The sequence below is a fragment of the Poecilia formosa genome, unplaced genomic scaffold, assembly GCF_000485575.1.
Source record: "Poecilia formosa unplaced genomic scaffold, Poecilia_formosa-5.1.2 Scaffold617, whole genome shotgun sequence".
Taxonomy (NCBI): Eukaryota; Metazoa; Chordata; class Actinopteri; order Cyprinodontiformes; family Poeciliidae; genus Poecilia; species Poecilia formosa.
This window is the reverse complement of record NW_006800556.1, coordinates 38215-59975: the sequence shown is the minus strand read 5'-3', so window position 1 is coordinate 59975 and position 21761 is coordinate 38215. Positions and strand designations below refer to the sequence as shown.

Below are 21761 nucleotides of genomic sequence, written 5' to 3'. Positions count from 1 at the left end.
GGTCTCTGTCTCTTTAAGAAACTGTAGCTGTAAGGAGGAGCTGTGTTCTTGAGGGTGGAGCTAGGTCCACCCAGCCGTTTTGCAAAGCTGAATGGTTGCCATGGAGATTAAAGGATTTCTCAAACATAAATGAAAAGATCAAGGCAACACTCCAGATTTGTTTTTGATGAGGGAGTAACATTATAACATGATGTCAAGCTTAAGAGTCGACTTTACATAACACTACCCTTTGAAAATTAGAGTAAAAAAACAGATTGTAAGGGTAAGAAGGTAGATTTCTTAGGAAAACTACAGCAACTCTAGTTTAGTTTACTCCTGCCTTTAGTTGTAATTGAGCTCTCAGTTTGGGCTGACAACAGGACAACATGCGGGTCCAAACAGCTGATAATACCAGCGGCTGCAGCCATGTGGGCCAGTGTGACACACAACAGATGTGGCGTGGACTATGACCTTTACACGCCTGCATCAGATGTACGATAATGGGGGAAAAAAAAAAAAAACTGCAGCTGACCTTGGTGTGTGTGTGTGTGTGTGTGTGTGTTCAGGTGGAAGATTTCCCACTTTATTGACAACCTTTGAGCTCAAAACGAGCTGACGTTGCTAAAAAAAAAACCAAAAAAAGAAAACAAAAGACCCCAACAAACATGAGGACAATTTCAAACCTACTTTAGAAGACATGTCGTATTTATAGGAACATGACACGTTTTATTTACTGCGATTTATAATTACAAAGGTGAGCGTTTTGTTTCTTGTGGTTAATATCTGCAGAACAAATAAAAATAATGGGTCCAACATACAATTAACTAAAACTTTAAGTGATGAAACAGTACAAAGTCTGATCAGAAAAAGGCAGGGGAGATGTTTTCTGATTATCCATCTGGGCAATCTTGCAAATACAATCTGAGCCAGCAGGTCAGACCTACAAGAAAATAGTGTATCTGTAGCTTTAAGAACTTACTGTCAAATGTTTTGAACTTGCAACTGCTTTTTAAAAATTTTGATAGCAGTTCCAGATCATTTTATGCATCTATTTATTATTTTACACTGGTCAAAATTATGTCTAAAGTTTTGAAGCTGACTGCAGTAACTGCTGCCTATCACAGATCAGCCAATGGCTCTAGCTCTTATTTCCCTTCTACTTATCTCTTCCTCAGCACTTCCCCTCCACATACAACTCATCATCCTTCTCGAAGAGCTGCAGAAGATCTGCGTAGTATTTTCAGTTAAATACATAGCTGGAGGTGGGAGGAAAGAATACAGCTGATTCATTTCAGCAGGGTAATGACTGCATGTTATTCTGGCTGCACAAGAGCAAAGCAGTGGAACTCATCCAATCAGGTTTTCCACCTTTAAAAAATGAATTGTTTTATTCAAATGCTTGAAATCAGAAGGTTTTATGGTGATAACATAGTTTAAGTAATAATTTTTCAAGTAATTATAGTTTTTCAATAGATAAGACTTTACTATGACTGTTGTGAACGACTGCCTGCTGGTTTTATCCCATAAATTCACTGCTCCTGCACATAAATTACATTGCATCATGCTGTGTAACGTAGACCTAATGATCTTAAGTGCGCGCTTTCTGCAGATGCAGCAGCTTTTCTAAAAGCAGGTCACTCGGCTCTGGAAGCAGCTGTCTGATACGTGAAAGGCTTGTGCAGAAGGAAAGGTTATTTTAGTCCCTCTGCACACATCATGAAGCAACCGCACTGCCAAAGAAAAACTTTATAGTACGTCACTGTACTGAGGGTGGCAGAGAAACTGGGTTCTGCTTACACCTGGATGATCCCATAAAGAATGTTATTACTTACTTCTACAAAGTTGCTACATTGTGAGTATTATTGAATTTAACTTACTGGAAAGAGAGGGAAAATGGATGTTTAAGATGCTGTGTGATACACTCAGCTTGTATGACTTTACCAATAACTATCAATAACAGGCAAAAAATTGACTGTACCTAAAAGCCTCATACAGGATTCCAAATCTAAGTACAACTATCAATACATTTATTTGCACAATTTTCAGCTCTCAAAAACAATTCTTAGGAGTTATATATTTTTAAGTTACAAATGAAATTATTTTCTATAGCATTTCAGTTTCTGATGGCTGCGAGAAAGCAAGACTTTCTGCTGATAATCTGGCTCAGACTTTATTAAGGGTTTACAGTGGCAGGGGCCCAGGGTGCCAATTTTTGGGTCGTCAGATTTTGGTAGAAAGAGAAAAACAAAACCAAAAAAACAATAAAATCATGCAATTGGAAATGATTAAGCTTGTTTTAATTTATCATGCCATTAATTGATTCATTGCGAAGGCCCTAGTGCTAATCAGACTAGAGGGAGGTGTAAGTGGAAGATGATGACTGGATCAAACATAGCGATGTTGTTTTAGCCTCCAAGTGTACATGTCCAACTTGACTATCTCTACATTTATGTTACGATGCATTTTCTGCATATGAGAAGTATTTAAAGAAAACCAAAAAACTTACGAGTTAAATAAAGCGGTTAGGCTACCGCTGTCTCACCTTGCTGCACTCGATCTGCTCCTCTCCCTTCCACAGGTCCTGTTCGTAGTAGTACAGCCCGTCGTTGATGGCCTTGGCCAGATCGGCTGTGATCTTGGCCCTGGACTCGTGGTTTCCCGTGCGATCGCCGCCGGGGTGTTTGCGGAGGTACGGCGGGGTCTGGGTGACAATGAGAATCTTGTTGACGTCTTGGTCGTCCAGCTCGTAGTCCGAGTCGTCTTCGTCCGACCAGTCGGTGAATTTGTTCTTCCTGGGCGCCATCTGCTCCATCTCCTCGTCGAACATGAAGTCCAGCTCCTCCTGGTCCAGTTCGGCCTGGGGAGGCGGCTGGCTGCTCTGAGCAGGGGGGGCCTTGGGTTCCCCCTGGAGGGCGGGAGGAGGTTTGAGGAAACATCCAGTTAAGACCAAAATCTGAGTAGAATATCCTGCCAAAGTATCCATGCCGTGAGCCAGACTTTAGAAAGGGTTTACAGGCAGTAGTTTTTGGGGGCTCCACAGATTTTAAAATTTTTTTAATGAATGCATGTTTTGTAGACACTGTACTTCATATGAGAATCATAGGCTCATATCAGATGAGTTGTAACAATATGTTGGGATTTTTATGAATATAAACAACACAAGTTTTTGAAAATTATGAAGTTATGGTAATTTTTTGGGGAGGGGAGAGGGGGGCAACATGGAGTTACTAGCCAAGGAACTTAATAAACCATCATCGGTTCATATCCAATTATGTATAAAACTACAGATTAATGTACTTAGCAATAAGTACATTATTGCTTAGTAATAATGTGGATAAGGCACCAAAATGATTTCCAGCCCAGGGGCCCAAATCCTTGTAGATCCGGTTTTGTTCATACTCTTCAACTTTACATTTTGTCTAGTTCCAGCCATAAACTACTGGGATTTTCCAAACTTTTCCACAAATAAAATCTGAAAAATGTAGCATGCTTTTGCTTTTTCTAACCTGATACAGAAAAGATCAAAAACTGTATGAATACTTTTCAAGCTTTCTCTAGTTTTTGATCTAAAAATTACATTCAGGCAAAAATAAATGAAGCCGTGGAATGAATGAATGTTTGAGTGAATGAAAACAAGACATGCAATGAATGAGATGTTAAAGGAAGGAGGACAAACTGGGATGAGTGAAAGTCTGGAGGAAGGAGGAACTCAACTGCAGAGGAGAGGAGGTCGGGTTCGGGCTCTAAGGGAGGAGATGGGCCAGCAGCACACACATCATCGCTGTCATGCTGCCGGCCCAAAACAAAAAAGAATATAAAGGAGAATGCAAGTGATCACAGGAGAGAGAGATAGGAAAACATGGAAAAACAAGATGAGAGGCGGAAAAAGGAAGAGTGATGAATATAAGAGAGATGGATGTTAGTTTTGGTCAAGTACTGAAAAATATCATTATTTGGACCTATTCATCCACCAAAACCCAGAAACTGAGACATTGGCCCATCGTGATAAATTTAGAAAGATTATAAACTGTCCCATAAATTATTGATAATAATATTGTTGTTTTGAGACCTTGTCAAGTATTATACCGATAATGGCATAATCATGCAGCTTCGCTCTACCAAAGAACAATTAAACTTACATTTTTGAACACTCCACCCTGGAACTGAAAGATATTTTAAATATAAAAAAATAAAAATAAAAAAAATAAATAAATAAATAAATTGGAAATAAAACTATTCACAATTGAAACCATAAATAGTATGGATTATTAAATCTCTAAACATTTGTCCCTTTGAAAAATGTCAATCAGAATGGAAATGATCAGGCTCATTATAAGTCATCATGCGATTAATTGATATATTTTTCTCTCACTTAGGTTAAAAAAATAAAATACTATTGACCAGAAAAAGATTAGTCTCCATTTTCTTCTGCCTCTGTTGGTTATTGACCTACAGCTGGATTTTGTCCCTGCCGTCACTTGCCTTTGATTTTCCGGAGGTCTGACGGTGGCGTTTCTCCACCTGGATCCAGGCGTCCGGGTCGGGCTTGGGCTCGGACGCAGGGCCATCTTTGGAGTTGTCTGCGGCCAGGAGAGAGTCCTGATTGGACGAGCTGGGTTCAGCCGGGCCAATCAGAGGCTCCTTCACAGGCAACGTAGCTGAAAGTCACACAACAATCGGCTTTATGACATCCACTTATACACTGAAAAACACTGGAAATGGTTTTAGTTCAAAACGTGAGACATGTTAAAACTAAATTATGGATCAAAATAAAAATAAAAAAAACAGAACTTATCAACTCTCCCCTAACAAAATCTTGAAATCCAGAGAGATGACAACAGAAATAAATATTTACTGCTTTACAAATTCTAATGACATGAGGACCAGATGAGTTAATTTTGGGGTCTGTTTTTGATGAACAGCTCAAGAAATGTATTTAAATGTGCTTTATATGTGTGAAGAGCTTCTTTAATAATCTGAAGAGTGTCTGTTTTGTTCTTTAAATAATGTTTCATTTGAGGAAAGCTCATATGTGGCTGCTGTAAAAAGTTCCCAGCTTCAATTAATCCACATTTTCTGCTCCAGTGGATATTCAGGGCAGCAGCATATGGCAGAGGAAGTCAGAATAAACTGAGGTGTGTGTTTTACTGCTTCAAGAGAATTGTGTGTAAAACTAAAGAGAAGCAAATATTCATTTTGGAATTGTTGTGTTTGATTACAGAACTTAAGAGATTTGGGGGGAAAAACAGATTTGTCCACAGAACCTTCAGATGGGACACTTTGCCGGTCAGAAACTAACTCATTACAGAATGTATAAAAACATAGCAGGCGATGCTAACATCAACACTCTTCGATGTGGAAGTTGTTACTGTAGGAAAAAAATCTTAGTTTTCAGTCAGATGTTCGACAAACGAGTGAGATGAAGCACAAAAGCCATTTCTATAACATGAAACAGTCAGCAGTTCATTCAGTCTGATGTTAGCAGATTATAAAACGTTTTCTTTTAGTCCAATTCTGTCCATCATGGGATATGTTAAATAAAATAAAAAAATCTCTCTACAGACTCTACAGTCTGTAGAGAGTCATTTAATGAACTGATTTTCTCATATTGTGTGACATCGCCCCTGGTTCTATCAGAAATAATGAGTACGGCTGGAACGATCTGAATAATTGTGATGAATCGATTATGAAAATCATCAGTTTAATAACTGATCAATCCTAATCCTCAAAAAAATTACATTTACTGAATAAACAAATTCAGAGCAGTAATTAAGATGAATCTGCACAGAGCATATGTACATTTTGCATTTAAAATAAAAACACATTTGTAAGTAAATATGTTTTACCCAAAACTCCTCAAGTTGCATAGTTTTAGTTTTACCTGGTTCAAACTAACAAAAGGAATGCTGATGTTGCATTTTAGGCAATAACAGCTCAGTAACTTGGGGTCTTTTTTCTGAATCTGTTTTATCTTAATATGTGGTTTTTGTCAAGGTAGCTCAGTTTTAACAAATGGCTAAAATTAGTGTTAGAAGTTCATACTTTTGCCAACTTTCTTTAGCAAAATTTCAGACGGGTGCATATCCAAACAATCACTTGGACGTAAAAAGGTAACTGAATACTGACCAGCACCGACGGTGTTCAGGTTCTGTCGAGGAACAAACTCGGGGCAGTTGATGAGTTGCGAGAAGTCGGTGCGGGGCGAACCCACGACAGGCGGGGTGGGGATGGGCCAGCGCTCCGGCTCCGTTTTACAGCGTATCCTCTCATCCACCAGCTCCACTTCAGTGCTGCTTTTTAGAGCCTGCAGGGAGGAGCAGGGGGAAAGACGTGGAGGTTTCAGATCAGACAAAATCCAGGTGTTGAAGCGATTTCTGAAATATCTTGTGTTTGACCTGTGGCGCATTACCTCTATGATGAGGTTGACGTCAGTCGTAAGAGCCTGCACTCGGTGGAAGCTTGCAATGAGTGAAATGGGGAGGAAGCCCTGCGCATCCATTTTTCTCCTCAGGAAGAAATCCCTCTCCAGGTTGTGGCTGCTGAAGTAGTATTCACTGCAGGAGGAAGCATGTCAGCGTTAACAGCCATTCGTTTTGACATTTTCCTTTGAGTAGACCATCTCAAATGGATCTTCTTCAGGCCCAACTCTTTGTTCCAAATAATGGGAGATTAAACTGTTGAAATGTGTTGTGATGTTTCAAAATGCCAACGTCCAAACAGAAATCACAGATTGTTTTACTTTTTAAATGAAAGTTAATTACAGAGATTGCATTAAGTTCAATGGTTTGAGTATTACCATTTCTTATTACCAAAAATAAGAAAGTTGATTTTACAGTGCCTTGCAAAATTATTCACTTCTTAAAGTTGTTTGAACTTTATTAAAATAGAAAAACATTCCTGTAAAGTAGCTTTGAGTGTTTACAAGAGCAGCGCAAAAATAAAATGTATAATAATAATTATTATATCGCCCACCCCTGTTGGTTAATCTGGATTTTATTTAGGCGTATCAGAGTAAAGGGAGCTAAATACAAATGCATGACACACTTTTCAGATTAATATTGTAAAAAACTATCCTTTACTTCCAATTTAAGAACTAGTGCGCAATATATCTTAATATTGATATAAATGTGGGTTAATGTTCTTTTAAAGTCTGAATATGAAAGTCTTGCGTCAGAAGAAGAAAAAAAATAGTTTCTAATTTGTAACAGTTTCATTGAAGTGTTTTATTTTAGAGATTAAAAAAGAACTGGTTAAAGATCTCTGATTACATGAGATGACATAAGATTCAAAAGACAAGAAGAAACATTTCTAGGACTTTAAAATTATTTTTGCAGTGATGAACATTGTGACTTCAGCACCAAATGCAGACCTCTGTCTCGTTGTCTCTTGCTCGTCACACCACTTCATGTCACCATGGCACACCCTCTGACACAAATATTTGTGTGGAGCTCAGCCTCAGGCAGTAAGTAAGCATGAAGAAAAACGGCTGAACTGCAGGGAGATGAGGAGAGTGGACAGGAACGTCCCCTCTCACTATTGTCACCCCCTCCCTTCTTCCCTCATTCCCTGGCTTTCTCTCCCTCCTCCTCCTTATCCTTACAGTTCAGCTCTCAGGCCTGCATGCAATTCCTCGCCTGTCCCTTTAGAAGCACTCTGTCTATTTTTAGGAGCTCGGCTCACCCTCAACCTCCACTGGCCAGAGTCTGGTCTTTAAAGAGGCCAGGGCTGTCAAGTAGACACAAGGAGCACACTGCCCCCTGCAGGACAAACTCAAATAAGAGCAGATTATCTCATTCTAAGAGGCATTTCAGAGTTATTCAGTTTCAGTTCTGCAGAGCCTGGCCTCAGATGTAAGGACTGCAAGTTGAACTCTTGCAAGTTTGAAGGTATGTTCAATGTAATATAAAGTCATATGCAATAAATTATTATACATGTTCCGGTGAAGCTCGTTTGTCAGATTTAAAGCACCTTTTGAAAATGAACTTTCAACATAATTTCTGTATTAAAAATGTTTTATTGGTCTGATGTAATATTCTATTAAATGTTGTGCTTTCACAACATTTAATAACAAAATTTTCAACAAAATCATAATGAACAAAAATGAAGGTTATAATAATCTATGTTCTGTGTTTCATTTGAATTCAGAACTGCATTACTGAAATAAATAAACCCCTCAGTAATATTCTAATTTATCTAATATGACACAAAAGATCAGGTTATGACACCTTACAACCACAACCTTTGCAGTTTTTTTATGTTCTAAAGCAGTGTTTTTCAACCTTTATTGAGCCAAGGTACACTGTTTTAATTGAAAAAATCTCGAGGCACACCACCAACCAAAAATATAAACCAAGATACTCTGTAGCCGCCTATACTACATATATAGTCATTCTTATCAAAGTGTCTTGAATAGGAATCAAATAAACACAAAAATGTATTTTTATCACATTTTACATTTCTTATTTCAAATTGCACGTAACATGTCCACTTCAAAAATACACCTGAACACCTGAACAGTGCCACAACACTGTGGTCTTAAATTTAAAGAAGTTGTAGAAAAGTTCAAAGTGTTTTACAAACTATTTCACAAGCATTCTTTTATCCGGAATACAGAAAATAATTCTTATTCTGAATTATTTTCGGGAAATATTCGGGAAAGATTTCATTGTTACAATATGAAGAGTTGCATGTACAAAATGTCAATATCTATATATTTTACCCATCTAGTGTGAAGCCTGTGTATATTTGGATAAAACAGCTGATTTCCTGACAGAAATTGAAGAAAGACAAAGCTCTTCCTCAACAGCTCTCAGTCTCTCTCTGGTTTCAGGTTTTATAGTATCCAGGCTTGAGAAGATCACTTCACACAGACATGTGGGAAATGGACCCATGTTCTTTCCAACTACTGCTGAGCTTCACTCTTTTCCATCACTGTCGTTAGTCTTGCTAGATACGATGCACTCATCGCTACCTGTAACATTCATGCATCACTAATTCTCTTGTTTTAATGTAAAATGCTCTGTACCTACTGCCATCTAGTGGTAAGAAAATTACATGATTAGGCCGCTAGCCACTACTTACTAACCATGGTTTCGTTCACACTGAGCTTAAGTGCAGCGGCTTTATTTCCCTCCTGTAGTGCCAGATCGATACTCCTCAACTTAAAAGCTGCATATGAGTTTGAAAACATTTCTCGGTCGTGCCTGCTGCTAGCATGTTGTTGTTCTAAAGGAAAATTAACGCGTTCTTCTTTGATCTACAATTTTGACTTCTAATGATTCACTTCCTGCTATAGAGCCCCCTGGTGGTTGAAGAAAAATACACAGAAAAGCCGCACTGGGCTACAATCTGCATGGTTCAAAGTTTAGGAAAAAAGTAGCAGCTTATAGTCCGGAAAATACGGTAGGTGAAATTGGATAATTTCCAAGGCACACCTGACGATCGCTCACGGCACACTAGTGTGCCGCGGAACAGTGGTTGAAAAACACTGGTCTAAAGCAACATAAAGGACGTAAATGAAAGAAAATGTTTTGGATTATTTTCCNGCGTCATTAATTCCCTCCTGATTGCCTTCATGGCAGCTCTGACATTAACTGGGTCTGGAACTGATTAGGTTTCAGTTTGCTTCAGAACCGGTTCTGCCTGGCTGTGAAACTTCGATCCATCACCCAGATTGTAATTGAACCCAGATGAGGTGGAACCGAGCAGGTCTGCAGCTAAAGAGCAGCTGCTTGATGAATGAATCAGAGCTAAATGGGATCTGGTACCACCTGATGCCGTCACAGGCTGGACTGGAAGCGACCGAACCGAACCAGCTTTTCAGCCGTGAGCTTTCAGAGCACACAGCCTGGATTGGGGAACCAAAGAAACGTTCAATAAGCAGATGGCCTGGAACCAGAATGAGCTCCTCAACTGGTTCTGGACCAGATCTGCTGGTTCTGCTGGTTCTCTGGTGTCTGGTTTCTCCAAGACTGTTCTGCAGCAGTGGGTCGGCCGGTACCGTCCAGCTTGTCCCTGATGGACAGAAAGGAGCAGGGTCTTTAACCGTGTCTCCGTGTCCACCAGACATCTGTCCTCCGTCCTGCGGAACAAGTTTGACCACGGAGCGGAGAGCGTGATGCCAACTCTGCTCAACCTGGTACCAAACAGCGCCAAGGTCATGGCCACGTCCGGAGCGGCCGCCATCCGCCTCATTCTCAGGGTGAGACTCCGCCCCAGCGGGACGTCTCAGTCCTTTCAAGGGACGTGGACATTAACACCTGTGGTTCTCTTCCAGCACACCCACTACCCTCGCCTCATCCCCATCATCACCAGCAACTGCAGCTCCAAGTCTGTGGCTGTTAGGAGGTAAGAGCTTCTCCACAGCCTGTCCCTGGTATCCCTGGAAACCAGGCAAAAGTTTCCATGGATACCAGGGACAGAGTTTAAAATAGGAGGAGTGGCTTTTCAGTCTTACTGGAAGCTTCATTCAGACACCAACTTCAGCTCCTGGTGGCGTCAGGCTGCAGTAAGCAGAACATCCATCAATGCGTCTGAGGTATACAGAGTTCAACAATCATAATGTTTCCTGTGAAGAAGAAAGTACAAGTCGCAGGTATGCTAGCTGTTAGCATGTAGTAGTTGCTAATGCTAGCATAGCTGTGTTACTGGAGAGCAGAGTGGTCACAAACATCTGCAGCCGTCAGCAGTAAGAGCATTGTATGGTTTCTGAGATGGGGGATGCTGCTCTGCTCTCACTGCTGTTAACTCTCATTCATCTTATGTGTCTGCGGTGAAGATAAAAGGAAGTTACGTTTTTGAAATTTTGACCAAGACTGGAACTGGTCCAACATGGCCGCTCTTGCTCTTCTCTTCTTCTGTGCTAACAGGCGCTGCTATGAGTTCCTGGACCTCCTGCTGCAGGAGTGGCACACGGCGACCCTGGAGAGGTGAGTTCTGCCTCGGCTACGGGACCAGGGCTGCATGGATGGGGATGGGGGAGAAGAAGGGGGTCTGAGTGGAGGGGAGGGGGGAAGCTTGTACCGCCCCCCTCCCCCCTCCCTCCCATGGTGACATTTGAGGCGGCTAGGCGTCGGCTCGCTAAGCTCCTGATGAGCCGAGGTGATCGATGGATGCCGGGTGAGTCTTCATCATCTTCCAGCCGTGAGACGGCTTCCACTCCTGTAACCATGGCCACGGGAGGGGAGGCATTAAAAGCGGGAGGGAACCCCAGGGAGCGAGCTCATTCCTCGAGTGTCGCCGTGGGAACCAGCAGCACCCGTCTCCCTGTCCTCATGTTTCCGTCTCGCCCCAGACACGTGGCCGTCCTCACCGAGACCGTCCGGAAGGGAATCCACGACGCCGACTCCGAGGCCCGCTCCATCGCCAGGAAGTACGCGTCTCTGCCTCATACTGCGATGCCAGTGGCGGGAGCGACCTCCGACTCACCTGTCTGTCCCGTCGCAGGTGCTACTGGGGTTTCCATGGCCACTACAGCCGGGAGGCGGAGCTTCTGTTCCAGGCGCTGGAAGCCACCTATCAGAAGGCGCTGCAGTCGCACCTGAAGAGCTCCGACAGCATCGTGTCGCTGCCGCAGTCCGACCGCTCCTCCTCATCCTCGCAGGAGAGCCTCAAGTAAGACCCGGAGGTTCTGGATCTGGTTCTGCTAGCCTTCCTGCAGGATGACTCCAGAACGTTCTCTGCTTTGTTCCAGCCGACCTCTGTCTGTGAAGAGCGTCATCGGAGGCAGCATTACCAGAAGTAAGTGTGTTTGAGCCGAGCCCGTCCAGAACCGTGTCGGGTCCAGAGGGCTCCGGTCCAGTGTCTCCTATCTGTCCCCGTCCAGGTAAGCTGGCGGGCTCCAGGGCGTCGGCCGCGCCGGGCTCCCTGCAGCGTTCCCGTAGCGACATCGACGTCAACGCCGCCTCCAGCGCCAGGTCCCGCCTGGGAGGCGTCCCGGCCTCCTCGCCTTTCGGCGCCGCCGCCGCCCTGCCCCCGGGGTCCTACGCCTCGCTAGGTAAACCCGTCCTGCTGTGCAAAAGTAACGGGTCGGACTGACTGACTGATTTAAAGGTTTTCCAGAGGATGGATCGCTCACATTTATTCCAAACTGATCATTATTTCAGTAATTGATTATTCTGACAATTCTTGAGACAATTATTTGAAACCATTAACACAATAAAAAAATGTTTTTTCCTTTAACCACTTAAGCCAAGTGCACGAGAAATACAGTAAAAGATAGAGATAAATAATTTAACTATTTAAATCAGAAAATGTAGTCAATATCAGCATTCCTTTAGTGAATGTTTGATCATTTGCAGCAAAGGGTGCATCTGCAGCTGAAAATCAGAACCACTCAGGCCGTCCTGAACATCGGCTCAGCGAATGGCTGATCTGGAAATCAGTTATTGATTAATAGCTGATTAATAGGAGACTTTTCCAGAACCAAGTGAAGCTGAAGCTGCTGTTAGAGGAGTTTGGTTGGAACAGATTTACGCAGAATGTTTTATCTTAAATGCAAAATGTTTGTGTTGTTTTGTCCAGGTTTGGTTTAATTACGGCTCCGACAGTTTAATCAGTTGATGATTATTTCAACAACCGATTAATCGTTGCAGCCCTCCTTTATTCCAGCTCTGCCGCAGAACTTCATGATGCCGCTCAGAGCGAGTACAGCATGAGCCAAAAGTGTTCTGACCTTTGACCCTGGACAGCGTTCTTGTCAGTAGGATGGTCTGATCAGGGCTGGGCCAGTGATTGATTTTAGTCCTTAATCAGAGATATGTTATCTGTGGTCTCCTGTTTTTATTTTCTTATGAAATCTGTGACATATCTTCATCTTTAGGAAAGAGTTTCACTCTCAGTACGGGTTTGGACTTCTCTCTTTTATTTACTTCAGCACAGCTCACAGTTTTTAACTTTAGCCTGGAGATGCTAACACAACTAATATAATTACATCACTAATTGAGAATAGCACAAAGTCTTTATTATTTACTATTAATTCCAGCATTACTGGCACCGTAAATGATCAATTCTCTAATAAAACACCATAACTTTTTATTTTCTTAACGATGTAGAGCTAATTAAATGACCTGAACAAGACATTTATACATTATAAGTAACACCTTCATCAGTTATAGGAGGAATAAAAGAAATAAGGAGACATGAAAAACATGATCAACTAGAATGAAAACCATTTACAATGTATACGTAAGAAACTTAATTGAGCAAAAGTCAATAACAAACTAATGAATTAGGTACACAGAAGAAAAACAAATCTGGTTGCTACAACCAGGGTTGTAAAAATTAGACAAGTAAATGGACAAGTAAAACGTCACAGTTTTGCTTTTACTGAGCCATTTATGTTATTCTGAGAGACTTTTTGTTGGTAGTCTTATGCATAGGAAAAAAATAGATGAAAACACCATTTAATCTATGATGGGGAAATTTTCCTTCAACTGTAAAGTGATCAAATAAAGCTCATTCATAGAATCACAATGCAACCATTTGTTCATAGAGTAAAACTTAGCATGCGAAAGGTAAATGTTATAATTTAGTTTGGTTAAGAATAATTATTGCACCGTCAATAATTTCAGGTACCAGAGGGAAACGGTAACGCCTTGATGAGCTCAGAGGCTCAAACTGATGAATAAAGAGGATGGATGCTCTCTGCTGAAATATTTCTTTCCATCTTTCATGTTCTTTCAGCAAACAGTTGAGACAGTTTGCTGAAAGAACATGCTGTTATTCCTGCCATTCAAAGTATTCTTAAAAGATTGTCTGTTAGTCTGCAGCTCATGTGACCAAACCACCGAGGAGATGAAAAGTTAAAACACTCAACATTGTCTTGAACACAAGCTCTAGTTGGCTAACCCAAGATCACTGGGTCTCCTTAAAAGGTAGAGTCTCTGAGAACAGTTTATAAAAATATAGCCAGTGTTGTCAGTGTTTGAGCTGACTGTCCAGGAATGACCCAAAATTTGTCACAGTTTCAACAGGTTGGCCCTTGAGTGAAACTGGAGCCAATTTGAGGTCATTTAATTAGCTCCACCTCCTTACAAAAAATTAATAATAAATAATAAAGACTTTGTGCTATTCTCATTTAGTTATGTAGTTATATTAGTTGTGTTACCACCCCCACGCCACTAGAGGCAGTAGCAGGCCCAAAAAGATGCGACTGAGGAGCAGATTTAGAAGTTCACCGAAAACTACAGAATTTGTTAAAAATTGTGAGTTTTGCTGAAGTAAATAAAAGAAGTTCAAATACATGCTGAGAGTGAAACTCCTTCCTAAAGGTGAACATGATTTCAAAATAAAATAAAAATGGGAGACCACGGATAATATAGGAAATAGCGCCCCCTTCACTTCCGGAGTTTAAAGGTCTCATTTCCAAATAAGGTATGAGACTGACGGCGGTCCGACCCGCCCCTTCCTGTTTGCTGCAACAAGGTCCTTATACATAAAATTTTACTTGGTCTGAAAAGATCAGATGTTTTATTTTGAAGCCTATGGAACCTCTGCTCCAGAGCTGACCTGGTTCTGGTTCCTGATCTGGACCAGGATCAGCTCTCCCAGTGGTTTACCCCTATTTCCTCCTGATACTCCTGGTTCCTCCTGATTCCTCCTGGTTCCCCTGGTTCCTNTTTTTAATTAAACTGAAACATTTGCTGTGGGTTTGTACATATAAATTGCTGAAGCTCCTTTTGTTGCAACTCCAGCTGCAAGTCCTTTGGTGCCTACAAGTTCTACCAAGCACTGCTGATCATTGTTGATCTAAAACAGCTCAAACTCAGACAGATCAGAACTTCTTTGAACCTCCGATTTTAAGTCTTGGCACCATTTCACAATTGACTTTAGGTCTGGACTTGAACTAGGACATTTTAACACATGGATATGTGCTAGTCTAAACCAGACTTGGTCTTAAGGACCCACTGTCCTCCATGTTTTAGCTGTCTCCCTTACTGCCACACTTTCTTGGCTTTCTTCCGCACAAAGTGTTGACAACTTTTGTTCTCATGTGACCAGACGACCTTCCACATCCACATGTTTGCGGTGTTCCCTTCATGGTTTTCTTAGAGCTTTCTATTAATAATGCCTTTCTTTTTTCCCCCACTCTTCCATAAAGGTCATCTTTGTCCAGCATATGACTAACACTTGTCCTCTCAAAGGATTCTGCTGCATATCTGCAAGATTGATGTCGGTGCCTTATTCCTTCTACTTTACAATAATGCTTAACTTTGTGTTATTCATTATTGTGCGTCCTAAATTTTCAGGTCTCAGAAAGCTGTAAAACACTTACATTTGCCGCTTGATGTATTCTTTGAGAAGCTTTTCATCCACTGTATACATTTGGACCTTGCTGCCATCGTCGTAGTAGTAAACCATGTTGGTACCGAACTCTGTGGGCACCTGACCGGAGCCGTCAGATGAGCGAGCGTCTCTATAGTTCAGAGAGTATTCGTACCGACCTGAGGAAGCAAGGAAAGTACAAATAAGCCACTCAGAACCATGTTCACAAAGGAAGACAAGATGCTTGAAAAGAGAAACTTAAGCAAATGATTTCCTACATTTCAGACTGAAAATAATGAGGTCAACTAAACCAGGATTTTTATGTATGAAGGAGAGGTGCACCGATAAATCAGCCAGTTAGTAGGCCTGACACAATTAGCAATAAATCAATTAATCACATGATAAATTAAAACGAGCTCAATAATTTCCGTTTGTAAATTTTTTTTGTTTTTCTCTCTTCTTTCTCTCTTTCTACCCAGAAGTGGATATTTAAAATGTTTTCCAGTTCCAGTGGGTTTTTGTTTAAGGTTTTGTTGGCTCTAGTGGCCTTTATTTGAAAGTAGTTTGACAGGAAAAAGGGTTATGAGAGAGGGGGAAGACATGTGGCAAATGTCACCAGGCTGGGAATTGAACCTGCAACCACTGGCATGAGGACTAAGGCCTCAATACATGGGTTATGCTTTGCCCCTGCGCCACCACAGCACCCCATTCCAGTTCCAGTGCTAAATTTTCATTAGTATTTAAAGTTTATTGATCTTTGAGAGTGTTTTCTTGTATTATTATGCCTTTACCATTACATTATTTGATAATGGTCTCAAAATCACAATATTATCATTTGTCGCAATAAGTTCTGGGACAATTTATCATCCAGAAAAATTTGTTATCATGACAGGCCTGGTGGACGAGGAATCAGCCTCAATTTCCTTATTTTTGGGAGATCGGAAATCTTGATTTACGTCTGAACTTGCGCTGTTAACAACAGTCGCAACACTATCGTCAACTTATCAACTTTTCAGACAGAAAAAAAAAAGAAGAAAAAAATCGGCAGGGTCATAGATAGATCAGCTTTTTAAAGATCGGTGATCGGCCAGAAAACTGTAATCGGTGCATAAATAGCATGAAGAGTAATGCCCACCTCGTCCACGACCTCTGCCACGCCCACGACCTTTCCCCCTGCCTCGTATTCCTCCGCGACCAGTCCCGCCGTCGCTCCGAATGCTGCCGGTGTCGTCTCCGTGGTCCCGCGGCTCGGCTCTCCAACCTGGTTCAGAGGAAGCACATTCTCCTGACTTCGTTTCATACAAGCTCCTCGGCCAACTGAATAAACTTCATAGATCAACACAGAGATAAAAACGTAGGGCTGCACAATATTAGGACATTTTGAAATGGCAGCGGTATCAATTGGCATAAATCCACATTCTGCCTCATTCATTGCTTCCAACACAGCAACACCAGCATCTGCTGGAGACATTGGCCATATTAATATAGTAGTGCTGTGATATATTGTGCAGCCCTAATAAAAAGTCAGAAATAAACATCTTGTGAAAGTCTTCATACTCCTACAATTATTGCAACCAGAAATGTCTGTATTTGACTGGGATTTTATGAGACAGACCGTCACAAACTGGAATGTAAATGTGAAACGTTTAAAGGATTCATGTAATTAGGACCATTCATACATAAACAGGGCAAAAATGATGCACGGTTTTCTAAAGTCTTTACGAATAACGTGAAAGGTGCAATGTGCATTTGTAGCTGCTGGGCTTTGAGGATTCAGTGGGGATGGAAAGTATTCAGACCGCTTTAAACTTTTCACTCTTCGTTTCATTGTAGCCATTTACTAAAATAAAAAAAGTTCATATTATATCTCATGAATGTACACTCAGCATCCCATCTTGACAAAACCCCTCCCTCCCCCCGAAATGTAAAACCTTTATTAAAAAAGAAAAACTGAAATATCAGACATTTAAAGCAGTCTGAATACTTTCCATACCCACTTTATGTCTCTATGGCAACGTTCACACAGCAGGTCTTGATGATTAATTCAGATTTTTGGTTGAAGTCAGATTTTTTTGCCTGGTTGTCAATGATTCTAATTAAATGTGACCACAATCAGACTTCCATGTCGACTCCAAAGTGACGTTCATGCGCAGAAGAAGAACATAGAGGTCACACAGCAGCAATAATGAATGCCGCTGTCAATGGATCAGTTTTAAAGTTTATTCGGTTGCAGGTGCTAACAGTATCATCACAACTTGGAGTCTTAAGGGGTGAAAAGTTTGGAATTGGGCCATTCAGACTGCCGTGAAGAGAACGGATACGGACAAAAAAATTTAATAAAAATCGGCTTTGGATCGTGAACGTAGCCTAACAGCTTTGGACATCTATAGACTGAAACTTTTGCCCGTTCTTTTGTCGTTCAAGGTCTGCCAGATTAGATGGAGAGAGTCTACAAACATCAGTTTTGAAATCCTGTCAAGATTCACCGAAGGATTTAGCTCTGGACTTTGACTGGGCCACTGTGAAGATGGTATGTTCAGTGTGTGGTGTTTTTCCACCACACAGAATTTTGTAAAATGGGCCAGAAAGTCCAAAAACCATCTGATCAGATCGCCTTCATCCAGATGTTAGATCTGTTCCTTACAAGCTTAAAATGGATTAAATCTTCATATTTATTTGCATAAGTTTAGTTTGTTATATTTATTTTGTAGCTGTTATGTTTTTATTTACTTTGGGATTTTTGGGGGTCATTTGTTGTTGAAATATGTCGTGTTGGAAAAAGGAAAATACAAAATAAAATTGCTTCAGGAAATAAACAGTTAAATAAAGCTGCATTTGTAGAGTGCAGGACTATTGCTTCTGATACTTGTCGATGATTTAGTTATGCTGTACTTTGTCTTGGTCTGACACATAAAGCCCTAATTAAACACTGCAATCTGTCGCCTTAACATAATAAAATGTGAGAAAAAAAAAAACGTGCCTTGTGAATACTTTCACAAGGCACTGCTAAGCTACTGAAGCTAGTCAAAGATGTATCCTCTCATGATAAGATCTTTTGTTCACAACCAATTGCCTATTTAATTTAAAACTTGCACAAAAAAAAATCATCCTACAAATCTTTCAACTCTCAAAAATAACATTTTTACTTTATTGAATGAAAAAACAAAAACACATGCAAAGATGAAATAAGTTGGAGGTCATGCTTTCATTCAGCCATGCGTTATTGAAAAGAGTTCGGTGTAAAAACAAGCAGCGGATGGGGAAAAAGGGGGTGAGTAAACATACGGCTGTGTCAGGGGGTAAAGAGCAGAAAGCTGCACAGTCAAGAAGCAAACAGAGGTAGGGTGAAAAGGGGGGGAAAAAAAAGAAAAAGAAATGAGTTCCTGGCCACTTACTCCGGCTGTCATAATGCGCCCTGTTATCATGAACCCTTTGATTGGGCGACGTGGGGTTGGACGAGTCGCTGATGGGCGAAGTGTCCAACTGGGCTGGGAACCCGCCAGATGTCTTGTCGGCATCATCCCGGGAGACTTCCTCCAGCGGCAGAGAAACCCACTTACGTTTGTTACCTAGCCGTGATTGCATACCGGAAACAAGAGCTTCAAGAGTTTTGGCCGAACGGGATGGAAAGAAAAATACGCAGCTTGGAGAAAAACAAATAAATAAAACTTTCTACTGAGTTCTAAGACAAAGCACGAGATGTCCACACTTTCTGTAGAGAAAGGGTGGAATATAAACATTCATGAAATTAGCGAAATTAAGGCTGCAGTGTGTAACTTTTTAACTTTTATTTAAAAAAACAAATCAGTTTTTTTCTTTCATATTTGTTAAAACTGTCACTATTTTGTGACAGTTTAACATAAGACGGATAATCTGTGCCAAAAAAGAAAGAAAAAGAAAATCTATTTCCTCCCTGACCTACTATTGCCGTCTGAAGAAATGCACCTCTCCCAGTCAAAAACAACCAATCAGAGCCTGGACGATGGTCTTGGTGCTGTGAATCAACCTAGCGTATGCTACTAAATATTTCAAACGTGGAAAAACAACTCACCGTTCCAGGAAAATTGTTGTGGAGAAGTAGCTGTAGCATAGCAGCGCGTACAAAAGGAGAAGACAGAGGAGCTAAATTTTTTTCACGGATTAGCCGTCTTATATAATAATGTCATGACATAATGATAATTTGAACAAATATGTAAAGAAAAAAACATGTATATTATAAAAGTTACATACTGCAGATTTTATGGGTCATGGGACCAAATCCTCCCTAACAAATGTATTTAAAAAAACACTCCATGAAAAAATGTTTGTTCCTCCACAGAGAAATATTAATCTACATGACATCACTTTGAGCCCCGCAACAGCAGCGCAGTCTCACAGAGAATGATATCCTGATATATTTAATGAGTCTTAGGTTACAGTAGTATGATACAAAGCAAAGACAGCAGCAGGAGTCACAGATCCTCCACTGCATGAGGAGAACGCTGCCCGTCTCTAAGCCACGCCCCTTTGGTTCAACATTACGCTGTGAAAGCACACTGGGTTTTCTAGACAGATCAGCCTGCATAATATGAAAAAAGCGGGATTTGGTTGTGTGTTTATTGAAGTACTATTAGGGGTAAAGCAATTAATTGTGATGAATCAATTAATTAAATAATCGTAGACCAACTTAGTTATCAATTAATTTCAGCAAAAACAGCCTATTTGCTAAAAGAACAACACACTCAGAAGTAATTAACCCAAAGAAATGTACAAAAATACGCACATTTTGAATTTAATATTAAAAAAGCACAAACTGTTGTCTCTAAATATCTTTTACTAAATCAAGTTTTAGCTACGCTTGGTTCAAATTGTGGAAAAGAAAAATCTATTAAGCTAATTTTGCTATCCAATTATTACATGTCAGGAGTATTTCTTTAGCTGCAACTTTTCCTACAAACAATCAAACATTCACAAAAGAAATGCTGTTATTGAATTTTAGACAACGAATGAAACGAGTCATTTCTTTTCATCTTTTTATGCATTTCTAATATTGTATAAAAGCACAAGTGGCTAAATGAAAAATCCGCAGTATGTGCTAATTTTTTATCCGATTTATTGGTTAATAACTCAATAACTCAAAATGACTGGAGAGTTCATCAAATGCAAAATAAATGTAAATACTCTCAATTGAGATTTTTTTTATTTAGATAGAAAAAAAAAAAGAGTTCAGCCAAAAAGCTCTGAAACTTTTTGTAAAAAAAACAATAAAATGTCTTTGCTCCAAAAGTTGGCAGCTCAGAAAATGTTCAGGTTTTTTCCTAGAAATTTTCTTAGATTAATTTCAAAGTTTCTGAGTATTCTTGGCAGAAATGTACTCCTTTTTCTCTCTTTGTCTACAATGATGATAATATGCCGTTGTAGAAAACTGACTATTTGGACACCAGAAACACCTTCCAAGGTTTCTTTAAATTAACTACATAATTTTGTAAACGTAATAATGTTTCATAGTAAAAGATCCTTAAGTAACTGTATAGAGAATCACTAATTTAATACACTTCCATCAACATAGACCATGTTATGTTCTCATTTTAGACACGTTAAAGTATGTGGCATTGCAGTCAAAAGGCGAGCGCCTTTAATTAATTCTTCTTTGATGTCTAAAGATGAGAGACGAGTAAAAAGAAATCCAATAGGTATGATTATTAAAGCAGAGCATGCACCAATCTGCACCAATCAGTAATTACAAACAGAGATCATTACGGTTATTAACATGCCTTTTTATACAGGAAAAACCCCCACGGTCAGAAATAAAACCAAACATGCATCTTTAAATCTTAAAGGCTCTTGACAGCATCTACAACATAATAAAGCTTTTCCTCAGTTGGGAAACAGAATGTCAATCTAAACAAATTCATATGTTTAATGTAAAACTTATACATTTACAGCCGTCAGCAGCCTTATTTAGCTCAATGTTTCTGCAGCATAAGCATGCATCACAAAGATGAAGAAAGAAAGAAAGACTCACCCTCACCTCCTCTCTTCTTCAGGCTGGAGCTCTTTGAGTCCTGTCCTGGTTTTGGTTCTCCTTCTTTAGACGGTTCCTCCATTGGATCCACATGAGCCTCCTGGTTCTCCTTGCTCTCGCCTCCATCATGGCTGCTCTCTGATTTCCTGTCTGGTCGCTCTCTTCTCTTGTCCCTTTCTCTGCGGGAGGAAGGCTTCTTCCCGTTGTTGCCAAGGACAGTTTGCTGCTGCTGAACAAGAGACACGTGCGTTTATTTACGCTTTCACATATTGTCTGTTCTCACTCCCTTTTGACACAATAATCAGACGAAAAATAAATACATTTCCAGAGAGAGGAGGTTCTCCTTCTCTACCAATAAATAGGGATAATAATCACTGTAGGATTAGCGCAAAGGCGTAAGAAACAATTTAAAATGGAATCATTTAAAAACACTTTGGCGTTTCTATTTTCATCCAGCGAAAAGGCGAAAGAGAACTAAACTTTCAGCAGGTAACAGGAAGGTTATTAGCGGAGT

At 40.4% G+C, this 21761-nt stretch overlaps 1 protein-coding gene across 1 annotated transcript in view; it reads left to right on the top strand.

The window, feature by feature from the left end:
* The window catches only part of LOC103130234 (CLIP-associating protein 1-like), a 78304-nt gene that overhangs the window by 18367 nt on the left and 38176 nt on the right, over positions 1 to 21761 (top strand). Inside the window, exons 13-19 of the mRNA XM_016665762.1 lie at positions 10045 to 10180; positions 10256 to 10326; positions 10848 to 10907; positions 11273 to 11350; positions 11425 to 11592; positions 11672 to 11718; positions 11804 to 11974. Of these exons, the coding sequence (XP_016521248.1) occupies positions 10045 to 10180; positions 10256 to 10326; positions 10848 to 10907; positions 11273 to 11350; positions 11425 to 11592; positions 11672 to 11718; positions 11804 to 11974 (731 nt within the window). The remainder of the gene's footprint in view (positions 1 to 10044; positions 10181 to 10255; positions 10327 to 10847; positions 10908 to 11272; positions 11351 to 11424; positions 11593 to 11671; positions 11719 to 11803; positions 11975 to 21761) is intronic.